Raw genomic sequence first — 27861 nt, 5'->3', positions numbered from 1 at the left:
TAATAATTAAGTCAAACGCGAGAAAACTGGTGACAATTCGTGTCAACAGGTTTTCTGCGTTTAATTAACGTCATTCTGCAAAAAGCCCCAAAGTCGAAAGCTACAATCCAGGTCAAAACATGGCGACATTTGCGGAAATTCGTCCACTTTTTCCCAATAATTTCCTAATAATTTCCCCAATATTTCTCTGCCTTTTTTTAGCTACAAAACATGATAGCATTTTTATAGAAAGTAATTGAAGAATGTTATTTTTCTTTTCTTAATAGTTAGGTTATTCATCGATCGTGTTCCAGCAGTTGTCTTTCATCGGGCTGTAATCAAGGATTTTATGCAAACATTTTTCTGTGTCGTTGCCATGGTGATTCAAGCAAAAGACGTGACTCCTTAATTAAATATGCTTCCATACTAAGTAGTTGTATATACATCCACATAAAGCCACTGCTCGTCTTATTACCTGATTACCTAAATAACAATGAGCGAAAATAATGACCAAAACTATTGACTGTACACTCGAAATAATATATTCACACTTGATCGATTTAATTTCCTCCCCCCGCTCCTTGAGTTTTTTTGCTCAATTGTATAATATGTTTTAGGTAACTATCCAATATTGAGTGCTGGGGGAAGGGGGAGAATTTTTTAATTGGAAAAACCGTAAAAGTGGACGAATTTTCGCAATTGCCACCAATGTTTTGACCAGGATTGTAGCTTTCGACCTTGGCAACTTTTTCACAATGAACGTCAATTAATTAAACGCCGAAAACCTGTTGACACTGACGAATCATCATCAGGCTTGTCGCGTTTGACTCCATTATGAAACTATTCTGCTCTCCATTGAAAGATTACCTACATGAACACGTCTAGGATGCTTAAAAGTGAAGGCTTCGTCTACACGGTACACGGTTAGACTGGCTTAATGCCTGCCTCTTGATGGTATAAAATTAGTACAATAGTAAAATTAGTATAATAGTGAGAATGATGGAGCCGCCCTAAAATTGGGTGAGGAAAATGGCCATTATACTATCATGCTATTATATCTTCAAGAGGTAGACTTGGAGCAAGTCTAAGTACACGGTACGCTTGACACGTCACCTTCTTGTGCCTTGTGAAGCAACGATTAGTATAGCACTGAAATGTGCACTTATTTTATATAGATTTCGTACACTTGACGAGACACGTGACAAGAAAGGAACCATTTTTTGCATAAATCTGGACAATAACATAGTTAATGAGCTGTATTGCATTTTTTGACTTCAGTATCAAAAAGGTCTATTCTGCTCCCCATTGAAAGATTACCATTTACTTATATAATTATACATATCTGTGATGCTGCGATTAATTGTCACGACACCTTCGTTTGCCGTTGTGGAGCAACGATTAGTAGCTAATGCGTACTTATTTTATATAGATTTGCTACATTTAATATTAATTCAGATCCGGGACGTTAAAATTCAGTATTCTTACATAGAAAGTAATTGTAGAAAATAATTGCTATTTTTCTTTTCGAAATATTTAGGTTATTCATCGTGTTCCAGCGTTTCACTTTGAAGACGAACGAGTTACATCACCGTGGCTGGAATGCATGCTGTAGGTTAGTGAGATCAGTTACGTTCATGAGGTCTTTCGGCAATCAAGGATTTGATACAATCATTTTCCTATTTAGTTGCCATGGTGATTCAAGAAAAAGACGTGACTCCTTAAATATGCCTCCATACTAAGTAGTTGCTTATGCATCCACATAAGGCCACTGCTCGTCTTATTACCTGATTCACTGTTATATGGCGTACCAAAAAACTTACTCCAGAAGTTCCAGAGAGTCCAAAATACCACAGCTCGTCTATTAACTGGCACTAGGAAATCGGATCGTATTACACCAGTCCTCATAGAATTGCGTTGTCTACCAGTCCAATATCGCATTCAATTCAAAATTATTCTTTTTAACTTTTTTTCAAATAATGTATGATGTTTTTGGTCTTAACATAACATTGTTTACCAGTAGCGTAGCCAGCCTGTCGATTTGTCCCGCTATGCTAATATTTTAGTGTTCACTGACTGTGAAAACAATAGATTTCTAAAGACATGAATAATTATAATAACTCAAAATTTACATAGCGGGACAAAATCGTCAGGCTGGCTACGCCACTGTTGTTTACTATTTGAGGTTATTTCATATCGTATTAAGGTTAAGACGTTTTTAATGACTTAGCCTATTTTAAAAGTTTTAACATTAGATTTCCTATTGACTGTGAAGTGCCTAGAGACAGAATTTGGTTGTGAGCTAAAGAATTACTTAATACATAAGAGATGCCTGCGGAGGAGGCTTATCGCATAATTATATGTATATGTCCAGTAAACAGAATTTTAAGACATTGTTCAATGATTCATTCTCTACGAATGTCACGGAATCTGTGCGATTTCTGAACTGAATCATGCTCGCGCTCAAGAAACAGCTATATTTCGTCACAGTTAATAGAATATACATAGTTTGGAGACCACATAAATCTACAATACAACTCATTAACTATGTTGAGATAGATTTATGCCAAAAACGTTCTTTTCTCATCACATGTCTATTGTATTGTGCAGAGATAAACCAATAGCAATCTGTTAATTAACATATTTTCCAAGTCAAGCTAAGGTTGAGGAACTTAGCAAGTTTGGCTAAAATATAATAGACTCGTGACGACTGACGAGAAAGGAACCACCTTTTGCATAAACCTGGACAATAACATAGTTAATGAGTTGTATTGTATTTCTATTTAGTCTGCAAACCATGTACAGGGTGTCTTAAAAAAACCGAAAACTATTGAAATCACTCATTGTTAAAATTCGTATGCCGTGTTCACGAATTTTAGCCCGTGGGGATTTAATGCAACTTATAAAATGCTAAATACGCAAAATTTGAGATTGTGAATATGATTTTAAAAATTTAAATCAGCCGCTTGTTATTGTTTCGAAAGAAAATGGTACAGTTGACCCCCGAACAACTAGTGTTTTATTACGATATTTTCCCAACAGAGTGCTTAGGCATTCAAACTCTAACAATTACTTTTTTTTTGAGAAACCCTGTATATTCTATTAACTGTGATTTCATTAACTGTACCACAGTAACATGTTAATAATAAGCACATAATTTTGAGCTAGCCTTCGACCCTGGCACCTTTCTCATAATGACGTTTAACGCGGAAAACCTGTTACACGAATTGTCATCAGGCTTTCCGCGTTTGACTTTATTATGAGAAAGGTCTATTGGATGTACTCCCTATTGATTGATTACCTATATATGTATACACATCTGGGATGCTACAATGAAAATATTGCACCACATTAATACAGATTGAGTACATGTGATTGAGTCAGAAGAAGTATTTGAAACACTTACCACGATACGGTTTACCTTGATATTGTGATCGGTCATGGAAGCTAGCCTTAGAAAAGTTCCACATTAAATCATATCATATATGTGAAAATATGTGAAATCATGTGATATTATGTGAAATTTAAAATTCGCATAAAGTCACATGTGACATTTCACATGTGAAAGGATTTCACATAAAGTCACATGTAGTGAGATCTCATCACATGTGAAAGCATTGCACCTAATGTCACATGTGACATCTCACATGTGAAAGGATTTCGTATGAAATTGAAAACGAAATTTCACGTGTGAGAACATTTTACATAAAGTTACTTTAGATAAATCCCACATGTCACATTCCACATACCACATACACACAAGGTTTTACTTACAATCACATCTGACAGCAATTGTTAAAAAAGGCAATTAGCTTAATCTTATCTTAATAGCTGTTTTTTTTCAAACGTTTAGCCAACTAGGTCACGTGGAACGAAAGCGCGAAGTAAACAATGCTTCTCGGTTTTTTATGTCTGAACTTTCGTCAAAAGCAAACGTGTTATTTCTACCTATTTTTACCAAATGACGTCATACCGTGTATCCATAACTGAAGAGGCAACGGTTCAATGTTATCTACTTGTTAAACATACAGTTTCAAATTTGTAAGTGCAAGATAACCACTTCAACTTAGTTTTTAATTTGAATAATTTTAAAATGGTGAGATAATATACAGGTTTATATTTAACAAATAGATAAAATTGAATATTGAACTGTTGTCTGTTCAGTTATAGACACACGGCATGACGTCATTTGTGTTAAGTACAAAACAAAGTGGCCTCGCCGGGGCGAGTTGCCTAAGTAAAAATTTTACAGATATCACGTTCATGATCTATTGGATTGAAGAAATGCTATTGGCTAGCTTAAGATTCGTGCCCAAGATGAAACAAGAGATGACTAATGACTAATCTAAATTGTTAAAATTATCTGTGACGTCATTCCGTGCGTCTGTCCTCTTATAGATCATTGCTCTCGACCAATGAAATTGCTTCAATTCTTAACGTTATTAAATAAAATCCTATACAAGACCTGTTAGGGGGAATGCAAATTTTGTATGCAAATTTTCACTATTATGTAGTTATTCATTTCCGATAGAAATCCATTTTTTCACAGTCAATAATTAATGTATGCCTTTTTCCATTTTTCCTGCAAAGCCTGGAAAAATATTTCTTACGTCCGGTTAAAAATCGCCTGTATTAAAATCATCTTCAGTTTTGGTAAAGATGTTGAGAGATGCGACTGAATTATTAGTGAAAACAAAGTCTCACTCCTGACATGTTTGTTTTTCAGTGACAAACGTCGAAATACACTTCTGTGCATGGGCAGGTGGCGTTTGTGTTTAGACAACGTTTTAGTTTCCAATAGTCGAACAGCTTAAAGATGAATAAGGTACATTGCCGAAACATGGCCATAATATTTATATATGGCTTATTTTTCGTTTTACAACTTAAACGGCATGTAACATGCTCAAACCACGCCATCTTTCGTAGAAACGAACAAAAGTACTTGGTGAATCACGTCATTGAAACGGTGGAGACTTTCAGCGAGCTGGAATGTGGTATGCATTGCGCCGCGCGTGAATCCTGTACGTCGGTAAATTACAAAACTTCTGAAATCGGTAAAGGTCGCTGTGAGCTGAACCGGAAGACACCTTTGAGATCATCTAGCGACGACGAAGTAATGAGCCATGAATTCAACCATCTTTACGTCGTTTTTAGAGTCCGTGAGTTTAAATTTCGTTATAATTTTTTCTTCTTGAAAATTAATGATGATTATTAAAAATCACTACTTTATACATATAATTCTTCGAGCAATGTATACACTCAACAGTCTCAACTTGTACTGCTTTTCGTTTCAATGTGTATAGCCCTGTTTAAGCCCCGTTTACACTACACTCAATTTATTTGCACGGCACGGCTAAGATTGGTACCCGTGCCCAATTTTATTATTGTTCAGGCTACCAAAACAAAGGCCGAACTCAAATGAAATTGGCACATGGGCCCATTTTAGCTGTGCCGTGACAATAAATTGAGTGTAGTGCAAGCAACGTTTACACTTACTGTCTACACTCGATTTATCGACACGGCACGGCTAAAATGGGTACCCTTGCACAATTTTATCAGTGCTCAGGCAACCAAAACATTGAATTGATGGTAGTGCATGTGAACGGAGCATTAGAAATAATTTACTTGGGCTGTAAATTGGATTGAGTTCAAAACATCACAAAAGTAGCCGACATCTATAATATTCGATATTGGTGCAACCTGCTCCGAACCAATATTAAACATGCGACTAACCTTGCGGCCGGCTTGTCGTTCTCATACAGATCTTGCCCCAAAAAGTCCTTCCTCTGGCCAAGAAAATTTCAAGCTATATGAATTTTTAATATGAACATTATGAGATTATATGAACATTTTCAAAATTATTTGATACACTATACAACTTTTAGTATCCGGCTTTGAAAATTTATTTATGTAGTAAGGTAGTAAACTCTTTTCACAGTAACTCAGTTTTCTCGGTTACTCGTTATGTAGCTGGGTCTGTTATGATTTGGTATGCGCAATAAATACGCTTGCTATATATACCATCTGTTTCGATTATTGAATTTCGACTATTGCATGGGAAAAATAAAGCTATATTTTAACCTCCGTGCATGTGGTAGCTACACGCATACACGCAGCTGTTTTTCAACATTGCTCAAATATTGGATTCCGATTATCGAGTATTTTACTTCGTAGTTCCATTGCTTAAGGCTATGCATTGCATCCTAATTGTACGAGTAACATCGCACGATTATTTGCTTATTATATTATGTTGTTAGCATGGATTGATTAAATCGTAAAATTCTTGACTTGCGCTCATTCGCGATCTTTTGAGACATTTTCAATGCAAGCTTGATAGTTTTCAGTTCTGTTAAAACGCAGTCCTGCTGTATCCAATATTTTCTACTTTATCCAGTATCTTTGTTTATCCTTTCTGGCCAATTTTAGTTTTTAGGTTTAGCTTATGCATGTGAATCTATATTATAAGCTTATCTATAAGCTTATTCAAACTGGGCTCCTTAATTAGTTCGATAACTTTCCGGCATCTTGTCTATTTCGGCAAATAATTATAATTGTATTTCAGTACAATCAATGAAATAAGAACACGTAGTAATTTTTTATGTTAATAATAAATGACAAAATCAATGGGTAACAAATTAAAATGATAAATTAAAATTGAGGAAAATGACATCATTCCGAGCAGCCTATTACTAGCTATGACAATAATTGAACTTTCCCAATCAAGTCAACACAAGGATATTGTATCCATATGTAATACTGCTAACTAATATTGCTATAAATAAAATATTAGGACAAAAATATATTACAGTTTCTGCCCATGCATGAAACAGACTGTTTTTTTATAAAAAAAAAACTGAGAAACAAATTAAAACTCTCCCCAGTTAATTTCCATGGTTTTGGAATCTCTCGACAATCGAAACATCCTTACATATTATATCATCACATTCATAGCGAAACCTTCAATAATGACAACTATGTGCTTGGACGAAGACTGGCGAAATAGTTTCGGCGGGAAGGGTTGGTCAAAATGTCATGAACAAAATCTTTTCATCACAGCACTCTACCGAATTACTAATGCCAGCAGTCGAATTGGTATCGGTAAACTTCAAAAGGCAAGATGTTGCGGTTCCACACAAGCGTTTAGCGGTCAAAGTGGCGTCTGTAAAACAGCTGACTGGCGAACTTCTATGGACACGTACGTATTGGGTGTGAATTATAATCGAGAGTTATGGCCCTGATACACGATGCAATTTGTCTTGCAACTTGCAAAGCAATTCTTCTTTTGAGAGATGTAAATTTGGCAACTACCGACCTTTTTTCTTTATTGCAATTCATGGTGTTTCTTACAATTACATTTTGAAGACTCTTCACTAATTTTTATCTCTTAAAAGTAGAATTACATTGCAAGTTGCAAGAAAAATTGCACTGTGTAACATGGCCTTTACTGATGCAAAACTTCTTTTGGGACATAATGAATGCCATTTTGGTCATCAGTTTTTATTTTTAAAATTCGGTATCGACCTTAAGGCGGATTTCCATTCAGTGCAAAATGTCGCGCAAACGACTTTTTGCGATCGCTTTCTTTTGAAATGCAAACAGTGAAGTGGAACTAATCCCATTAGCCGGAGCTTGAATGAACACATTTTTGAAGTTTTTGTGATATGCAGAATTACCAGGTCTCGGTGAGCGTTATCAGCCTTGCCTCCGGCTCGGCTCGGCTGATAACACTTACCTCGACCTTTATATAACTCCGAATATTTCAAAAACCCTCATCCAACAATTGTTTATTATTCGACCAAAAAGCTAAGAGGAAAAAGATTTTTCTACAGTTTCACTTGTAGAAAGCTCGATTAATGTCTCGTGAATGTCACGTATACCGGTCACCATGACTACATGAAAATACGCATATGTTGTGCAGTGATAAATATTTCTTAGAATAATCCCTGAAGATGACACCGCTCTAAATCCCGTAACCAGTAGTGTAGCCGCCTGACAGTATAGTCCCGCTATGCTAACATTTTGGTTTCAATTGACTGTAAAAACAATGACTGATTTCTAAAGAAATGAACAATTACCTGGAGTCAGTTGTTCAAAAGACTAACAGTGTTTAACCAACGGTTAACGCAATGAAATCTGTACATCAATATTTTTCATTCCTTGTTTATAAAAGTTGAAATTTTTCATTAGTATTTTCTGTATAATAGAAGTAATATCTTATAAAGTTTTGAAACAAGCGGCGGCCGGTGCAAAACAGCGGATTTAAATTTAACCCAGGGTTAGCGATATATAACCTAGCTTTGAACAACCTTGAAATTTGCATAGCGTGACTATAAGAAGCTGTTCACATGAGCCCAATTACTGAGATTCAACGAACGCTTTGAGGTTTTGAAATGAGTAAATAACATTATCCTGGTAGGTAAATGTTGTAATCATCCTAAAGGCGATTCTGTTTTTGAGGCCGGTCACGGTCGCATGCGCAGATTTTCAAAAGCCGCTTCGGCCGCGCGTGTGAAGCGGACGGAAATGGAGAATAGCCTTAACACTATATAGCATGCGATTGTTTTGTTTCCGAAAAGACTTATTTAAGGGGATGTTCACATGAGCCCGCGGCTACCGAGATTTAACAAAGCGTAAAATGAACTTTGAGGTATTGAACAGCTTTTCCATCAGTGATTCATCACTGGTTACAAATGACAGATGGAAAAGCTGTTGTTGTTCGTGCTGCCTTCCTGGATTTCAAAAAGGCATTTGATATGATAGACCATAATCTTTTGATAGCCAAGCTTTTAAGCCTTGGTGTCAAATCCTCAACCATCAACTGGCTTATTGACTTTCTCAGAGACCGACAACAGAGAATAAAACTTAATAATCAATGCTTCTCTGGTTGGAAAAGTGTACCGGCTGGAGTGCCCCAAGGAACATGTCTAGGCCCATGGCTCTTCGTAGCCATGATCAACGACTTAGAATTGTCTGGAAAAACGGACTCACTGATGTGGAAGTTTGCAGACGATACCACTATTTCCGAACTAATTCTACAAGACCAAGAAAGTCATCTACAACAGGAAATTAATCATATTGCTAAATGGTCGATGGAAAATAAGCTGATTTTAAATCCAAAGAAATGCAAAGAAATTTACTATGTGTTTTAGTAAGACCTTTCCAACGTTTAAAGCAGTAGAGGTAGATAATCAACCCTTCGAAAGTGTTCAGAAAAAAAATTTTGGGTCTTACGATGAGAAATGATTTGAAATGGAACGATCATATCAATGACATTACTAAAAAGGCAGCAAAGCGTTTGTATTTCATCAAGCAATTAAAACGGGCTGACATAGCCTCAAAAGACCTTGTTTGCTACTATTGTGCTATAATAAGATCAATTCTAGAGTACTCCTGCCAAGTGTTTCATTCTAGTTTACCAAAATACCTATCGGATGAATTGGAACGTGTCCAAAAAAGAGCAATGGGTATAATTTTTCCTGGAGTCAAATATGTTGATGCATTAGGAAAAGCCAATATTCCAACTTTATTTGAAAGAAGGCAATCTCTATGTACGAAGTTTTTTGATGAAATCGTGGATAACAAGGACCATAAACTCACCAATTTATTACCGGAAAGAACCAACGGTATTAATAATCAGTTAAGGACAAAGAGAACATTTCAAACGATCAAATGTTACACAAATCGTTTTAAAAACTCTTTTATGCCAAATTATTCAAATAGGCACACTTCTTAAATGTAAATGTAATCTTGTAGCATGTGATGTCATATAGCTTGTTTAGGTTATGAACTCTAATTTTTAATGCTTGTAGTTGTAAATATATTAATAACTTTTAAAATATACATATTTTTACCATTCATATTGATGTATTATACATGTAATTCAGTCTTAATGACTGCGAGATGTATATTTATTAAACGATTTGATTGATTGATTGATTGATTGATTGATTAAACGATTTGATTGATTGATTGATTGATTGAAATTAAGTCTTTTGGAAACAAAACAATCAGACACATGGTATTGTTAGGATCATTACACAATCACCAAGATCATGTTATTTACTCATTTCAATACCTCAAAGTCCATTTCCATTAAATCTCGGTAACAGGGCTCATGTGAAATGCCCCTAACCTGATCGGCTATAGCACAAAGATTGGCACCAAAACTGAATCTCTCCAAGTATGGTTTCTGTCTGCTTAGGCAAAAAGACGTCTTTAAAAAAGCCATTCAGTTTTATTAAACAACCATTCAAGCTGTTGTCCCCATTTGTTAACTGTCAACTTGTTCCCCTCCCGCATCGGATAAATGCATGGGTGCGTGTGGAATTTCATTATTTATTACACTCAAAAGCTTATATGCATCGAAAATTGCATGAATCTACCAACAACAAACGGATTACACGGTGAAGGGATAAAATAGTGACCATGGAAGGGCCCCTTAAATTGACTCTTTCTCTGATTGATCTGTTTTCTATTTTCATGTACTTCAGAAGTTACAGTTGGAGCCTATGCCCCATGGGTTACTTCTTAAGCGGATTATATCGCAACGATGGCATAAAATTAGGAAACATCACCCATGCCCATTGCTGCAGACCCAGTCATCATCCCGAGAATTATGAATCATGTTATGAGGAGAATGTTCGAACATCGTTCGAAAGACAAGGATGGTCAAGCTGTTCCCAGGTCAGACATTACATAACTGGACTTTATCGTGGACGTTCTAGTTCCCTAAGCTATATCAACAAATTTCAATGTTGCCAAATGGCTAAATAGACAAAGCAATCACGCCTTTCGGACAAACGGCCCCAGGAGTGAAATTATGGAACGGTTTCATGATGTTGCATTTTATTTCTGTAAGAATCCATATATTAATTTCCATTAAATATAGACAATACTATTTTTCATTTTTCGTCCATATGACCTGCGATATTTCTCATCGACGTGCTGCAAGAAATACGTTCCATTCCAAAAGTTTTCCACTGAACCGGAGGGATAAAATTCCTTCAGGTTTTGCGTCTTTTCCTTCATCTCCAAGGTTTTCTCGAACTCTGCAGGTTCGACGCATTTTCTGGCGTCGAGCTTCGATTTCATATCGGACACGTTCGCGATCATTCGGGACAGGATCGTGATGTTTGAATCTGAGGCGGAAACTCTGATGGAGTAAAAGGCAGAAGCGTACCCGGAGCCGTAACAAAACATGCCGATACGTCTACCGAGCAGTTCGTCCGAGGAAATACTAAAAGAAGAAGCAGGAGCGATTAGGAGATTCCCTGAATCACTCTTTGAAGGCAGAATTATAAGATTTTAAAAACATTGTCTTTATGTTTCGGAATAGTTCTGCAGAGCGTATTTCGAGGTAACGCTGGCTGCGTCCTGAAATGCAGACGTTCTACACAAACCATGAAAATCGGAGATTTGCAGTTGTAAATAGAACGTAGACGACGTGCAATTTCCTTTTTACGACAAAATCGGCGAAACCGCGGTCCTGTTGAATTTCTGCACAAACAGAAACATTCTGGTATTTTAGAGCGTTTCGAGAACTCTGCATTCAAGCATCTCTTTATTTATATACATCTGCCTAGCGCGGGAAATGCAGTTTTACCGCTTTATTTTTAGCAAAATGCTCAATTTCAATTCCAAATATGACAAGTTAGACCATTGTGGCCGTTTGAATGACTTAAAACTCCAATACATCCTTTTATTAAGCCGATTCTCCATTAACGTCCGCTTCACCCGCGCGGGCGAAGCGGCTTTTGAAAATCTGTCCATGCGACCGTGACGGGTCTGAAAAACAAAGCGCGCTTCGCCCGCGCGGGCGGAGCGGAGGTAATGGAGAATCGCCTTTAATTTCACTCAATGCCCCATTAAGCCTATCGCGCACTGGTAAACTTAGCATACATGTGCAAATTTCACTTGTGACAATTGTCACCCTCGCATATTTCTAGTCGGTGAGGACCAAATTGAGATATTTTGTTATTCGTTCCCATTTTTACGACCCGAATTACAGAATATCTCAAATTTTCCCCCGAAGACTAGGAATGTGCATATAGGTGCATGACAATTGTACACGTCGTACGTAAGTTCACCAGTGTGCATGCACCAGGCTAAACATTCCGATCCTATTTTAAACCCAGATCACGGCATTTCCGCCCAAGACGAGCTGCCAGTCATTACCTTGCTAAAAGAGAGGCTAGTCCAGCGTACACGGAGGCCGTGTAAGCATTACCAACATTGGTGGCGAAAAGCAAACTAGGTTTCGTCTTCTTTTCGAACTCCCTGAGACTGAAACTCATCGAAGCTTTTTCTATCAACTTCGATCTTGCTCCGTCTTCGTATAACTCATCAAGAGTAACGTCACTAAGGAAAATCAGATATCCGTAATCATATTTTTAAGTTGTTTGAATAACAATGTCCGAATAAGAACAAAATGACGTGTTCACGACAATTACGACTAAATAGAAACCAGGTTTAAGGGAAAAATCGAGAATGTATATATATATAATATTGTAATATCGAAGATGGCTATTCACGTGTAAGTAGTGCAATTTTTTGGTACTGTCGTCATGTTACGGAGACGAAATATTTTCTCATCAAACCCAGTCCCCAACCGTCCCTAACCGCAAATTACGTAACATGACAATAAAACCATTTTTTACAGTTTACCAGTCATTGCTGCAGTCTCCAATTAAAGCCCGACACTGAATGGGGAGAAGGGTCGAAACAGATACAACCGTTTTACAACTTGTTTAGGCTATGATTGTACTTTTCAAAAAGGGACTAAGGCATAGGTTTCCATACTCTGCCTTACCTAAATTCCTTGAGACCCTCGTACTTTTTATCTAACTGACTCGCACCAGCCTGTTCTCTCAAGAAATCGAGGAAAATCAAGCGCGCCAATGACTTCTGGGTTAATTTACAAACGGGACTATGAAATACCATGTAGTCGATATCGTCCATTGATCTTGGGTATGCTCCATCCGTTGTCAACGGTTCGCCATCACATCCGTTTATGCGTTTAGACTGCGCATGTCCTGCTTTCGTCAGATAACCACGGTAACACTTCTCGACAGCCCTCAGGTAGCAGTTGATGGACAGTTTGCCATCCACAACTGGGTATTGAGAACTTAAATTTGGCTTGTAGAAATCATACGCATGAGACATAAAGACGGAACGCAATCCTAGAATCAAACTGAGATTTGAGACAGTCAAAGAAATAAATAGCCTTCCGGCAAACTGAACGCACTTCTATAAACTGAGACTTGTGGACATATATCTAAAATCAGAATTGTCGTGCGAAAAGGACCGAGGTCTAAAAAATGCCTCACCTCTCTCAACAACCAATGGTGCGTTTGGTCCGACCAGCATCGCAACAGCCCCCGCTCCACCGGACGGCCGAGCGTTGCCTGCGGCATATACTGCAATATCGGCACAGACGATAACCGCAAGACGACCTTCGGAAAGACATAACAAAATGGTTTAGGTTTGTACTGCAGTTAAATCGTGTTATCTCGTCCATTACAGAATTATTCATTCTTTTCGTCACTTACATTTGGAAAAATATGAGAATCGGTACAATTATACTTGTCACTTCATAATTTGATATGATATATGATACTTCAAAGTCTGGCTTACCGTCCCAGGCACTGCTTTCCACCCAGTCTAGGGCATTGAAGAGCGCTTGAGTGCTCCCATAACACGCATTGATTGTATCGACTCCCTCGATATTGAAATTTCGACATCGTTCGAACAATTGCATGAGCACGGTCTTCACTGACTTCGATTTATCCAATATGGATTCAGTGCCCACTTCGAGCCTGCCAATTTGATTCGCATCAACGGAGTTCTTCTCCAGCAGGTTCTGCACGACGGTTAAACTGAGCGAATTCGTGTCTTCGCGATCGCCGCAGAATCCCATTCCGGCCTGCCCAAGGCCGACGGTGTACTTGCCTTTGCTGACGCCATCGTATTCCTCGAGTTTTGCCTGGTCTACGTACGTCGACGGGAAATACACTTCAATCGCCAATATACCAACGTCTTCCGGCCACGTACATCGTTTTCCGTCTTGCAGACTCATTTCACCAACTACGCCCTAGCTCTTTCTTCTCAATAAGACCTTGGCATATGCATGGCAGAAATTACTGGCTGCCTCGGTTGAAGCGCACACTAATATTGCGCGCTGATTATTCGAATGACATGTTTTATGCAGTGTTTTTTGCCCGCCGTGCAAGGTAGTGCGAATTATTAATCATCGGTCAAGGCCGCATGCAAGCGGTATTTTTTTACGTCACTTAGTATTTTTTACGTCACTACGGAGAGTCTGCGGTACGCCTTTTCAAAGGCACTCGAACTCTGATACAGTGATATTGAGTAATTTATATACATAATCAGAGCATGCATTGAAATATTATTCGAATTCGTGTCGCCGATAGGTGTTGAAGCTTAAAGTTAAAGGCATAAATAAGAACTATTGTGCACCTGAGTTCATTTGCCTTTCATATTCTGAGCAGACAACTCCCTCTTGCAAAGTGAAGGATGGTACTGCAAAGCGTTGAACACGACGACGGCAGCTATCAATACATTAATTGATCTGATTGAAAAGAAACGGAATAATTAAAAACCTGTGGGAGTTTTAGACGTGTTCTTACTACGTTCTGTTTACAACGACAAAACTATCCTTTCTGTGATTATGTGGAATGTATGTATTTAAGGACCTTGCGAGCGCTACCTCGAATTATACAGGCTCTATAGAATTGTCCCTAAAAGCAAACGCAATGTTTTCAACGTCTCAGTATATCTAAAACAGAAGACTAACCTAAAAACAGAAGATTAACGGCATTTTGGCAGCCACATGCAAATATTGACAATCACACACCCAGTCTTAAAAATGTGTCGAAATTTGCATCAGTCCGAATTTTGACAACTACAATTTCTGTAAAAATAAATGTTTATAGAATAAAAGCTCTTTTAAAGCGCCTCTTCGATATGTCACAGTTTTTGCTTCACATTAGGAGCAGGTCCTCCAGCCAGGAATAGACAAACCTTGTGCCCAGGGTCTTCTGTATCCCTCGCCATCAACACAGAAGACCCTGGGCACGAGATTAGGAATAGACCCATGAATAGACCCTTTTGATAATTACATCATACCAGTATCGTTTTCAAACATCCTTTTTTCAAACATCCTTTCAAACATCCTTTTTTCAACATAATTTTTCATGTTAACAAACAGGTGTGAAAGTGAGCCATAACACAAGAACGAGGCTGCCGGTCAGTAGCGTAGCCAGCCTGTCGATTTGTCCCGCTATGCGCTAATATTTTAGTGTTCACTGACTCTGAAAACAATAGATTTCTAAAGGCATGAATAATTATAATAACTCGAAATTTACATAGCGGGACAAAATCGTCAGGCTGGCTACGCCACTGCTGCCGGTCCTGGCCTGGTAGCCTCGTTTTATCGTTACGCCGCATTTCCACATTGATTGGTCAAAATTAAAAATTATTTCCATGCATGTGCTGAAGAAGGATGTTTTTGCATCTTTGCACGTGGCTCGTCAGGGGAAAACTTGAAATCCATCTCATTTAACCCTATATTATCCCTTGTAGCAGATATGCTACACTGGAAAATCAAGGCTCATTTTGCCTTCATTTTGGAATATTTTTTCAACTTTTACACCATTGTAGATAATTTGCTACATGTACTTCTCATTAATATTCATAACACCCTGGTTGTGAAGTTTTTGTATTAATTAAAAATGGCGGCTCAAGGAGTGGAGGAATTGGCAGAATTCAAGGTAATTCTAAATTTAATTTTAGTATTCAATCGTTATAATTTGTTAATTCTTTGCTAATATTTTCAAATTAGGAACTCTAAAGATCATTTGGGCGGTATTTTTTTCAAAAACCATCTCTTTTAACACTCGAAATTTATAAGTAGAACTCAATGTAGCACATAAGCTACATTGGTCAACACAGAGTAAAATTAATGAGAATGACAAATATTGAATAATCTCATTTTCCTGGCTTTTTTTTTTGTAAAAAATTGTAAATAAAAGTTAAATTTGTTTTAAACCTATGACCCCTTTGAATTAGAAACTATAGGTTGTAAATTGGTAACAATATATTGCTACATTTTTGACAAATATCTGAAATATTGCTTCTGTTCTTAGGAACCACATCATTATGATACCATTGAAGAAATTATTGAGGCTGTTACTGGTTCCGATAGTGAGTTAGATGAATTATCCAGTGATGATGAGTCAGATGAAATAAATTATGAACAGTCTCTGCCTAATTATAACAGTATTGATGAAGAATATGAATGTGATGATGCCATTAACGAGGAGCTACTTAGTGATGATGAGCCACTTGCTTCTATTGCAAAGAAGAAAAAAGTATACAATTTTAACAAGCGAAGACGATTTATTCCACCTTCAAATCTTGATTTTGTTGATGCTGCCCTTGAACCCGAGCCAAAGGAGGACACCCCTACAACTACTTCAAGTATTTTGTGACCAATAACATGCTTGAATATTTGGCTGAGGAATCCAATAATTATGCCCACCAGAAAGCAGGAATCACTTTACAAACAAACTCATCTGAAATAGAAACATTCATGGTCTATATTTCCATATGGGGTTAGTGAAAATGCCAGCAGTCGGTTGCTTTTGGGAGACATATACTCGTTATCACCCAATTGCTGATGTAATGGCAAGACAGCGATTCCAGAGGATTGCTTCATATTTGCACATAGTTGACAACTTAAAAGTAACAGAGGAAGAAAAAAAAGATAAAGCCTGGAAGATAAGGCGATGGTTTGATGATTTGAATGCAAATTTTTCTGAAGTAAGTCCCTCAGAAAACCAATGTGTTGATGAGATAATGGTTGCCTTCAAAGGAAGATCTATTCTTAAGCAGTACCTTCCAAAGAAGCCCAAAAAATGGGGGTTCAAACTTTGGGCCCGATGCTCATCCACTGGTTTTTTACATGTATTTGACATATATCAAGGCAAAGGCACTGGAATGGATGATAATGATAATGTTCCAGATTGTGGATTGGGTGGAAATGTCGTGTTGAAATTATGTTCAGCTCTTCCATCAGACAGAAACTTCAAGGTTAGTTGTGCCTGTAATTGTAACTCCCTGATATTTTCTGTTTGCTTGATTTTACTCAAAGTAAATAAACCTAGCTTGGGGCGACTGTTATAGCATATTGTAATAAATTGAGATAAATTACATTATAGGTATTTGCTGACAACTTCTTTTCAAATTTCGCTATGGTGAGTGAATTGGAAAGCGAGGTTTGCATTATGTTGGCACCATCAATAGCAATCGCCTTCATGGAGCTCCACTGAAGTCAGAGAAAGAATTGAAAAAGGAAGGTAGAGGAGCACATGACAGCGTTGTTGAGACAACAAAAAATTTGTCATTAGTTCGTTGGTTTGATAACAAGTGTGTCACTATGATATCGTCCTATATTGGAGCTGAAGAAGTTGATTCTGTGCGAAGATATGATAGGTCAAAAAAGGAGCATGTCAATGTTGAACGTCCATCTCTTATCGGGGTTTACAACAAATCAATGGGTGGAGTTGATCTCATGGACATGTTGTGCACACTTTACAAGTATCAACTTCGAAGCAAGCGATGGTATCTCTATATCTTTTACCACACCCTAACCATTGCTCTGGTGAATGCATGGCTCCTGTACAGAAGAGATTGCAAAGCCTTAGATGTTCGCGTAATGCCCTTGAGGAAATTTCAAGCTATGGTTGCTGCAGCCTTATGCAATGTAAAAAAGTCCCAATGTGGGCGTCGATCATTCGATTGTTTGAGCAAGAAAAAGAAAGAGGTGAACCCAGCACCTGTAACTGATGTTCGGTTTGATGGTGTTGGCCATATGCCCAGCTATGAGGACAAAAGGCAGCGGTGTCGGAATTGTCCAGAGGGATTTGCATTTGTCAAATGTGTGAAGTGCAAGGTTCATTTATGCCTGAACAAAAATCGTAATTGTTTCCTTGCCTATCATAGTAAATAGGAGAACCTAGTATATCTCTACCAACTGAGTTAAACCATAGTTAATACCTGACTTTGTATTGAAAGAACAGGGTATTTTAAGATTTACTGGACTGAAAGTTATTCTTATAAGCTGTTATGTTATTAGCCGATGTAGCAAATATGCTACATCATAGAATTTCCTAGAAAAAAGGGTAAAAATAAAATTTTTTTATTATCTTGTTATTTGGTCCAAGAATAGTGAGGTAACATGAATAAATAATTTTTAGGCCACTATAAAGCACTTTGGATAATATAGGGTTAATAAGGTGGTTCTAAATTTATAAGGATAATGTTGTGACGTAATTAACGAAAGAGTCTATTATAGTTTAATGCACAATCTTCGTGCATTGGCCTAAATCTACTCACGCGATTGGTCATCATCAATCAGGTTGTTTCTTGTTGCCTGGCGACAAATCATGAAAATCGTGGTTTATTCGCAACAAGACGCCTATTCTGGCGGTTACTGCGTCGCGCCAATCGTTGCATGCAACTGTGCCCCATTTCCTGTCAATATTTATTCCTTTAGAAAAATGTTTCTTTCTTAGGTTTTCTAGTAAATAGAGCACTTCGTACAGAATATAGGGGTAAAACTGCATTATTGGTGCTAGGCATATGTAGCTAACGATATACGTGAATATGACTGAGTTTGGAATCATGTACTCTGGGAATCAGTTTGTACTGAAATTCAATAGGATTGGTCTGGCCGTTTTTACCCTTGAAAGGAAAGTGCGGTTTGATTGAAAAATGGCATAGAATGGCATACAAGGCTTTCATAGCATACAAGGCTTTCATGGCATAAAAGGCTTTCTTGATTCATGTGATCGTTGTCTGTAAACCCGTCTTAGTGTAGGTTTACCATGATCAGTGTGTGCTGGTGTATGCAGGGTGAGCATATTAAACAAGACAAGTCAAGAATCCAGCATTATGATTACCTGTACGTATTTTCTGGAACAACAAACGTCTAGATTTCCTGCGCTATCGGCCATGCACAGCGACTCGTGTACGTGTTATTTTATATGACGTGTATCGTGCATGCAGTTTCCTGCTTTTAGTTCGCACGACCCGAGTTCGAATCCCGGCGACAACAAACTTTTTCGATTTTTTTGTTTCAGTAAAATATTTCTTTTGTGGGGGTTACTAGGCTTAGATTACTATTTGAAGTGTGTTTAGCACAAAAATATTTCGATACGAAATCAAACGAGTTCAAAATACGAGTATCTTAGTTGGCCTGCGCGGCCAGGTAGACCGGGTCGAAAACGTAAAAAACAAAAAAAAAACAAAAAAACACCGACGGCAATTTAAGACTGCGTTCGCGCAGTGCGCGACGCAGTAATAACCCATGAAATCTAGGTTTATTCGCAATAACCCAAGAAAATCATGGTTTATTCAAAAATGACAGCCTGCAACGAAGCTTTGATCTTCAATGCAGCAATCGATGAACTCAGATTCAGGGCCGTAGCTAGAAGCTTAATTGGGGGGGTGCATATTCATATATTCGTCATATGCCCGAATGATTTCTTTTGTATGCTATTGTTCCTATGGTATATAAACATGAATATATGAATATACACCCCCCAATTAAGCGGTCTAGCTACGGCCCTGCTCAGATTGTATATTGAAAGTGTTAGAGACTTTATGTTCGTGTTTTGTTTACAAATAAATGCACTTGCTGACCATCATGCAGCGCGTGCGTTTATTTGTGAACAAAACACTTACAACAGCGTCTAACCCTTAAATTGCCTGTGCTCCAGTCCATACACGGAAAAATATGGACTGGGGCACAGGCTAATTATAGTATAGCTCAGTGGTGTTATTTTACAGGGTTGCCAGATTACTGAATAAATTAGCCAAATATATTACCATATAACCATAATCGCTGTTTTCATTGTTTCAAACAAAGAAATCAAAGGGCTGACTACAACAATGTTTGGTTTCTTTTTTCAGTAATCTGGCAACCTGGCGGTGTATACAGACCAATAGTGTATACAAAAAGTGGCGCTTTTGGAAGTCACAGCCCTGAGCCCCACAAAAGTCTTCGATTTATCGATCCGTCTGAGTTACAGCCGGAGGAAGCCGTATTTTTTACCAATAAAACGTGACCTTTTCAGACCATAAACCTTTTCCAGCAGACAATTGTTTTTTAACAGCTCATATCTTGAGTTTACAAGATGTTTATTTTCGGAGTATGTCTTCTCTCATATTTCAGACCATGTGATTTGAAATAATCCGAAAAATGACATCTTGTAAACTCAAGATATGAGCTACAGACAACAAGACAAAAATTTAAGGTGATATTTCGACATTATTTCAAAGTCATTGTCAAACCAAAATAAACTATTTACAAGCTTGCTATCACAACATAACAAAGTTAGTGCATGAGTAATTCGAGACAGTGACTAATTGAGGGCGATTGACAGGGCACATGGTTCTTGTGTTTTGCAATACAAGCTGAAAAGGTCTGTTGTGATACATATATTGCAGGCTTTGCGGACACATTTAAAAAGCACACACTCGCAAAATATCATGTCAATAAAAGGTGAAGATAAAAGTTATTACGGTGGGGATGTGTTGTCTTTAAACAAGGCATTCAAAGTCCGGAATATTGAGGAAAATCGCTTTGCCAAGTTTGAGGAGCGAGAAACCCGAAGCGTTCTGACAATCGAAATGATAAAATTTCTGTGCACTGGTGAGTTATTAGTTTATGCAAAACGTGATCGAGCATATACGGAAACATGATTCTATATGGTTCTAATTTTTATTCAACCCTAAATGATTTTATGGCAATAAGCTACTCCATATATAATAATATTTGTTAAATACTGGAATATTCCCGTATGTTTGTGGCTGTTTACATGATCCCGTTAACTCGTGTCGTGATTCTAGCAGTAAAATGTAGTCATGCTGACGATAGCTTGTGCTCATTTCGAATCATAAAGGGACCATGCATGTGTAGAAGTGTAAATAGTCTATAGTTCATTATCAAGGCCATTTTCTTTGAACGAAAGAACTTTTAAAATATCTCTTTAATAGCGGGGTACTTTGAAGTATACAGTATAAGACAGGAGCTACAGACTACGGTGCTTTATCTAAATATATTTATTAAATCATCCTAGGGCATTTAGGTATGTTTATATGCTCAAAGAATGCCAGGAATGCAGCCTCATACCCAGGCGCTTTAAACAACTATAAACATACCTAATTTTAGTGTGCAGTGATAACCAATTTGTGCAGTGATAAAAAATGTGCAGTGATAAAATGAGAAATGTGCAGTTATAAATGGTGATTCCCCAACTGACCTCACTCTGCCAAGGTGGATTCATAAGTAATTGTCCCCCAAAATGCTGGAAATCAAGTCACAGGGACTCAAATATACAGAAAATTTTCAGCAAGAGGTCCTGCAGACCCCATACAACTTCCCCATCTTCAAATTACCAATTTCCAGTTAGGACCATTTTAATCATGTCCCCCTCTCCATTATACTATTATATTTATGATGATATGTGCAGTGATAAAAATTTCTTAAAATTATCAATTATGATTTTTGGCACTTCACTCGATGTAGGTAAGTTCTAGAGGTTGAAAGGGTCTTAATTTCGAGTGGAATTATACACACTTCAAATTCAAGCCAGAATAAGTCAACTGGCCTAAAAAAATGAGTCAACTATCGATCCTCCGGCAGGAGTCGAATGTACGCTTTTGCAATGCCAGTGCATTGCAAAAGCGTATGTTCGATTCCTGCCGGAGGACCGATAGTTGACTGACTTGACTCATATATCCATCAACTGTTCCTGGTTTGAATTTGAAGTGTGTAATAATTCCACTCGAAATTAAGACTCTTTCAACCTCTAGTAAGCACACTACAGGCTTTTACATAGATCAGTGGCTACGCTGAGCGAGCGCGCAGGGAGAGGACGCGACGGAAAACGGATTGCCAAACGAAGTGCCTGGCAGAAAATGCGAATATGATTCTTCAGAAATGACCTGGAGCAATGGCTGAGGGAGTTTTCGTTTAACGGTAATAATTGTTTACAGAATTTGGTTGCATTTTATACTCTGTGTGAACTGTGAAGGGTTTAAATGCTATATCAAAATATTATCTTTGCTCTTTGGATGTTGATGAAATACACTTTAGTGTTAAATTTTTGATTTTTGCGGAGTTTTTTTGTTCAAAAATTTGAGTTTTTAAGCATGTCTTATTTTGATCTTAAAAACCCTGTTTATAATTATGTATTTTTAAATCCCGGTTATTTTGCTGGGTTGCGCTTGGGTACAATGACTATGTCTATAGCAGGTGGTCACACAAATCATTATACAAATCCCAGTTATTTGGCTAGGTTGTCTTTGGGCTGTTGGGGACAATAATCATGTCTACAGCTGGTGGTCAGACAAATCAACACATAATCAATCTTAGTTGTATTGTGAATACAATCAATGCCAGTGATTATAAACCAGCAAAGCAAAGTTTAATTAAAGAATTCAGCAATTTAACCTATTATGATGATATTGATAATAGCAGTTCAGCACAGTATTAATCCTGGAGTGTTTTAGAAAATAAGTTAGCTTTATTAGGCGGAGAGCTATATGACACTAGAAGTTCCTACAACTTTTTGAACCATCAACTGCGCACTCGAAACAAGGTTTTAAAAAGTTTGAATTAATGAGTTTTTCAACGGAAACACATTTGTTTTGACATTCAAACGTTTTCTGGGAGGGGCCAAAACAATTAGTTTTGCGATCAAAACATTACACTTTTGCCTATAATTGTAACCAAAATTTGTAGTTAATATTCGGAATTGATGACAGTGCGATACACTGATCCCATTTTCAAGTAAAATATCTTTCTTCTCTCTGCACACTCCTCATTTTGGCGTAAAACTTTCCCCATGCATATATTTCTGTGTATCCGTCTTAAAAATTCGTACAGAATAAAAGTTCCTCTTTTGCACTTTTGAATAATAAACAGTGCACTCAAATTAAAATGGTCGGCCACCATGTTTTTTTGGTTTTATGCATTTCTTGCCAGGCGCTTCCTTCCCCGCGTCCTCCCCAAAATTTCCTGTACGTTCGCTCACCTTAGCCACTGATCTATGTAAAAGCCTGTACTGTGCCTATATTTATAGCGCCTGGGTACGAGGCTGCCAGGAATGTCTTCTTGGCCACTGCTGGGTGTTCCAACCAGTGAACTCAAATAAGACTGGAACGCTTCAAGTTTGAAGCCAAGATGGCGGACACTGAAGTCTTTCTTGTAGGTATGATCCAGGCGCCCACGCGGAAATTTGGTAAAATGGTGGCAATTATGATTTTACCTTTGAAATTTCCGCGCCAGAGACCTGGATCGTACCTACAAGAAAGGCTTCATGATCCGCCATCTTGGCTTCACTCATTGATCAGGGAAAGTCAGGGAGTGAGCGTTCCAGTCTTATTTGAGTTCACTTGTTCCAACCGAGCAGGCGTTCTCTTGCGTGGACCATCCTCGTCCCCAGGTTTTTCCGCGTACTGTGTGTGCCGAAAGCACACGCAGTACGCGAAAAAAAACCAGGAACGAGGATGTGCATGGACAAATACGAGGACATATACCATATACATTTACTTTGAGATATAGAATGTAATCATTTAAGAGAAAAGGGTACCTTTGCCCCGCTTGCCACTGCTGGTAAAAGGCAAGGGGGGCAGTTGCCCGGTGAAGATGGCTTGTTTATCAGATTGGAATATTACGAATATAGTTGTCATCTGTGCTTTCGAATTCCTAGTGTAAACAATCCAAATGTCTACTACCACATTCTATTAATCCGTTGTTAAGGCAAATATCACACGATTTGGAATGGAGTAGAAGTTATGAAAAGCGCCGTCGACTTGGTTACTTTGCAAGACTTGCTTGGTCGTGAAAAACCCGCGACAGTCATCGAATTTGGCAGCTATGCAGGAGGATGTGCCTTATGGTATGCCGACACATTAAAATGTTTTGGTGTGAAATCCCACGTTTATTCTCTCGACATTACATCCGAATGCTTGCACGAAACGGTGAAAAAGAGAGATGACATTACTTTCATCACAGCTGATGTCTCGAAGGATGTGGAGAAGGTCCTCCCAGAGAAAATGTTGAAGGTATATATTTCATTCAACGTCATTTGTCTGCATAGTTTCAAGTACGAATTAGCAAAGAGTTTGGCCCAGTTTATACGTCGCATTTTGGTCGCGTCGAGTGCAATTTAAACAATAAATAATTAGATGTTAATGAGGTTTAAATCTTATTATCTAGGTTAAACCTTGCATTTTGGTCGCGTTGAATGCAATTTAAACAATAAATAATTAGAAATTAATGAGGTTTAAATCTTATTATCTAGGTTAAACCTTGCATTTTGGTCGCGTCGAATGCAATTTAAACAATGAATAATTAGATGTTAATGAGGTTTAAATCTTATTATCTAGGTTAAACCTTGCATTTTGGTCGCGTCGAATGCAATTTAAACAATAAATAATTAGAAGTTAATGAGGTTTAAATCTTATTATACATATAGGTTAAACGTCGCATTTTGGTCCGATCGAATTCGAACAATTCAAGCAATAGATAATGAGATGATAATGAGATGATAATGAAGCTTAATATAAGGCTTAATATCTCATTATCTATTGTTTGAATTGCATTCGATGCGACCAAAATGCGACGTATAAGCTAAGCTTAACCTACGCCTAAAATGCTTCTCGAAATTTTAGATGAAATATTAATTACAATTGTTCACATAAAGAAAACGTGGGTGGTTCATACAAAATGGCGGCTGGCTCTGAGAACGTTTTGAATAGCGGAAAAATGGCCGTAGTAAAATTAAATTAATTAATTATTTAATTAATTAATAGCCGTAATAGAATTGATTGGGTGAGGGATGGGTGCATATTCACATTTTCATGTTTACATAACGTAGGAACAATAGATTTCCAAAGATATCACTCGGCCATAAGACAAATATATGAATATGTACCCCCCAAAATTAAATCAAATCTATGGCTTCTTATCAGAAACCAGGGACGGCTCCATTGTGGGCTTGCTATAGCTCCCAGAGGTAAATAATTTATTGGGCTTTGCCCTTCAAATAAATTCATGAAGAATGAACAACTAGGTCTTCAAATTGCTAACCTGGGGCCCACAGCAAAATGGGGCGGCCCTGTTCAAAAAAAGTAGATTTATCATGCTGATACAGGGCAGCAGAGCTTTTCTGATCGTATTTTATAACCCCTAGGTACGATTAACGGGAGGTTTGGACTTTTTCTCTTATTGTTCAATATTTTTGTGAAATCTGGTAAACGAATTATTCATCCTAGCCTCTTTAATGAAACAAAGCACAAAAATATGCTTAATGGCAAACTTTAGAATCAAATACTATTGTTCTACTTCAATTTATTCTACTTGCATTTCAAATTTCAATGAAATAAAAGGCAAAAGAACAGTGAATTTGTGGTATGTTGAAATTTGTTGAGATTGTTCTTGTGGTATGTATCGTGTGTGAAATGTTATATTACCATAATGCGTACTGTGATTGAAGACCAGCCTGTACCCAGGCGCTTGTATAAAGGTTGCATTCACCCACTATGTGCGCGACTTGGCAACTGAACTCTATGTATTAGCTGAATGAAACCTATATAACTTTTGTTTTTTCAAAAACCGCCTGGTTACGAAGTCTTTAAAAACTCGCAAGTGTGTGTTTATCCGTAATTGCACGAGGAATTATATTATTACGTATTAATGATGTGCGAGGAAATCTTCGAGACAATAAATTAATGACCCTATCCCATTATATGACCTTGAACATTTTTTTCGAATTTAATTAGTTTAAACAATTTATTCAAGTAATGAAAAACATTCAAAATTCAAATTTTAACTGTTCGTCTGTCCATTGCTATTATTAAACGTGGACCAGTAATTGATTGGCTAATTTAATTTTTTTTCAACAAATCAGATATATTTGTAACAGGATTTTTGCACTGTTGTTACAGAATTTTGCACTGTTGTTACAGAAAATTACACTATTACAGATTTTTGCACTACTGTTTGAGATTAACTGCACTGAAATCAACCAACCAGGGTCGAGAGACATTTCCTTGTATATTATTAATGATATAATAATACCTACCTGGACAACACATGATTAATTAATCATGTCAATGGTGTAGAAGACAGTGTGTAGCTATGTCATTGTTTGCAATTGTTTACAACGAAATTAAATCCGTTAATATTTGGGATCATTCAATTCTAAACAATAAACACAATATTAATAAGGGGAAACAGTTTGTATGGTATTATCAACCAGTAAATAAAATTTATTTATTCAGTGTTAATTGATGTTTTTGAGTTTGTGAAAAATTTATATAGATCATCACCAATCACACTTCATCTTTGAGTGAAAATAGTCGACCATATGCGTTTAGCTTTATCGCAGCCAGTGCTTTAGAGGCTACCCACATGACATGCACGCGTGTATCATTCGGTACGAAAATAGTAAAAATGCAGTAAACATTGCTCGTTATTCTAATGCATTATTAGAGCAACAGGTATGAACTCTCGCAAATTAAGTAAATGTTAAATATTGAAGCTTTAAACTATTAAAGAAGTACAAATAAATCTTCAAGGACTGCTAATGGACGTCAAATCATTTCTCCCGAATATTCAATGTAATACCTAATCTCCGAAAGAAGTACCCTCGCACGGTGCACTCCGCTTCGGCTCGGGAATGAAACGACTGTATAGTGCTTTAAAAAACCGATGTGAACGGACTCTTTGTGTTTTATTATCGTTTTCCATTGTGAAGATGGATGTAGTAAAGTGAATTTACTCCATGATCGAAGAACAATCCAGTTTTATTCATGCCGATGTTGTGCTCTCCTGAGGTTATCCTTTTGTTTACAGGAGTTACCACATCCTTGGTTTATCTCCGAAGATTGTCATGTTCTTCTGGAAAAATCTCTGGGCCATTTAGAGCCGTTCATGAAACATGGAGATTACATGCTAGTCGAGGATACACACCCGTTATCAAATGCGAACTATCCGGGTCAAGGTATTACGTAATATAACAACTGTAGAAACTGATAATCACTTATTATTAGCATTCTATTTGGTCCAGAGGGGTACTCATATTTTATGGATCAGTACAAATTTTGCAAACAAAGTAAAAGCCCTGGACAATTTGAAAATTTGAAAATTCATCCTTCCAGATGTCGAGATGGTCTTCTATCTGACCTCTTCTTCACTTATTCCCAGAGATATTCGAACAGGTTTAGGTCAAAATTCTCTCGTTGCCCTGAACTGATTGATCAACCCTCAACCGCAAAGCTCTCTCCATCTTTTAGAAAGTCCCAAGATCGTAAATTTTCGACTAGATACGGAAAATGGTATGTTTGGCTTGTATCTAGAACTTTCCTAATAGATGAGATGGCTTTGTGGTGGAGATTATAGGGGAGGGGCACCATGTCATTCAGAAAAGAGCCTGTAAGAAAGTGATATTGACCAGCCCAGGGCTATAAGAGATTGCTGACGTAGACCTCATTGAACATTTTTGGGAATAAGTGAGGAAGAGGTCAGATAGAAGCCCATCTCGACATCTGGAAGAATGAAAGAGACCATTTTCGCATCACGTGAGGCTGTTGATCCAGATGTAACAAACAAGCTTGTTAGGTCAATGAGTGGGCATTGTGCCGCAATAATGTTCTCTCATGGTGGCTGTACCAAGTGCAAGACCACTACAAGTCTTTCTACCAAGCATATCTTGCAATAGCATGAATTTTACTAACAAGTGACAATTTGACTGGGGGCCGAAAACTTTTGCACAGTACTGTATATATAAATCG

General features: G+C 37.5%; 2 protein-coding genes and 1 long non-coding RNA gene across 4 annotated transcripts in view; 2 read left to right on the top strand and 1 right to left on the bottom strand.

The window, feature by feature from the left end:
• Nucleotides 1-4658: 4658 nt before the first annotated feature.
• Nucleotides 4659-10854, top strand: LOC114526131. Its single transcript, XR_003687301.1, has 3 exons — nt 4659-5135; nt 6928-7171; nt 10467-10854. It is a non-coding gene; the product is annotated as an uncharacterized LOC114526131 (long non-coding RNA).
• LOC114526122 (hydroxymethylglutaryl-CoA synthase 1-like) lies at nt 10809-14192 on the bottom strand. Its single transcript, XM_028547625.1, has 5 exons — nt 13609-14192; nt 13302-13427; nt 12785-13154; nt 12151-12333; nt 10809-11212 (listed from the first exon to the last, which is right to left on the bottom strand). Exons 1-5 carry the CDS (start codon nt 14048-14050, stop codon nt 10855-10857), a joined length of 1479 nt encoding a protein of 492 aa, XP_028403426.1. The 5' UTR covers nt 14051-14192; the 3' UTR covers nt 10809-10854.
• A 6078-nt stretch (nt 14193-20270) lies between these two features.
• LOC114527111 (rhamnosyl O-methyltransferase-like) overlaps nt 20271-27861 on the top strand; it is a 53695-nt gene continuing 46104 nt past the window's right edge. Inside the window, exons 1-3 of one of the 2 annotated variants that reach the window (XM_028548724.1) lie at nt 20291-20710; nt 23825-24129; nt 26924-27071. In XM_028548724.1, coding sequence (XP_028404525.1) covers nt 20548-20710; nt 23825-24129; nt 26924-27071 — 616 coding nt within the window. In that variant the 5' untranslated portion in view covers nt 20291-20547. Of the gene's footprint in view, nt 20711-23824; nt 24130-26923; nt 27072-27861 lie in introns of both variants that reach the window. The other variant, XM_028548734.1, reaches the window with a different exon arrangement.

This window comes from Dendronephthya gigantea, unplaced genomic scaffold, assembly GCF_004324835.1.
Source record: "Dendronephthya gigantea isolate DGI-Jeju-01 unplaced genomic scaffold, DenGig_1.0 000001F, whole genome shotgun sequence".
Classification (NCBI taxonomy): domain Eukaryota; kingdom Metazoa; phylum Cnidaria; class Anthozoa; order Malacalcyonacea; family Nephtheidae; genus Dendronephthya; species Dendronephthya gigantea.
The sequence above is the reverse complement of the archived record's forward strand: the minus strand, read 5'-3'. Positions and strand labels throughout refer to the sequence as shown.

Excerpts from the sequence above, each read along its gene's own strand:
- LOC114526122 (XM_028547625.1), bottom strand. The coding sequence starts at position 14,050 with ATGAGTCTGCAAGACGGAAAACGATGTACGTGGCCGGAAGACGTTGGT. Across the intron at positions 13,428-13,608 it reads GGAAAGCAGTGCCTGGGACG|GTCGTCTTGCGGTTATCGTC; the intron begins GTAAGCCAGACT and ends GTCTTTCCGAAG. Across the intron at positions 11,213-12,150 it reads CTAGCCTCTCTTTTAGCAAG|TATTTCCTCGGACGAACTGC; the intron begins GTAATGACTGGC and ends TTCTTCTTTTAG.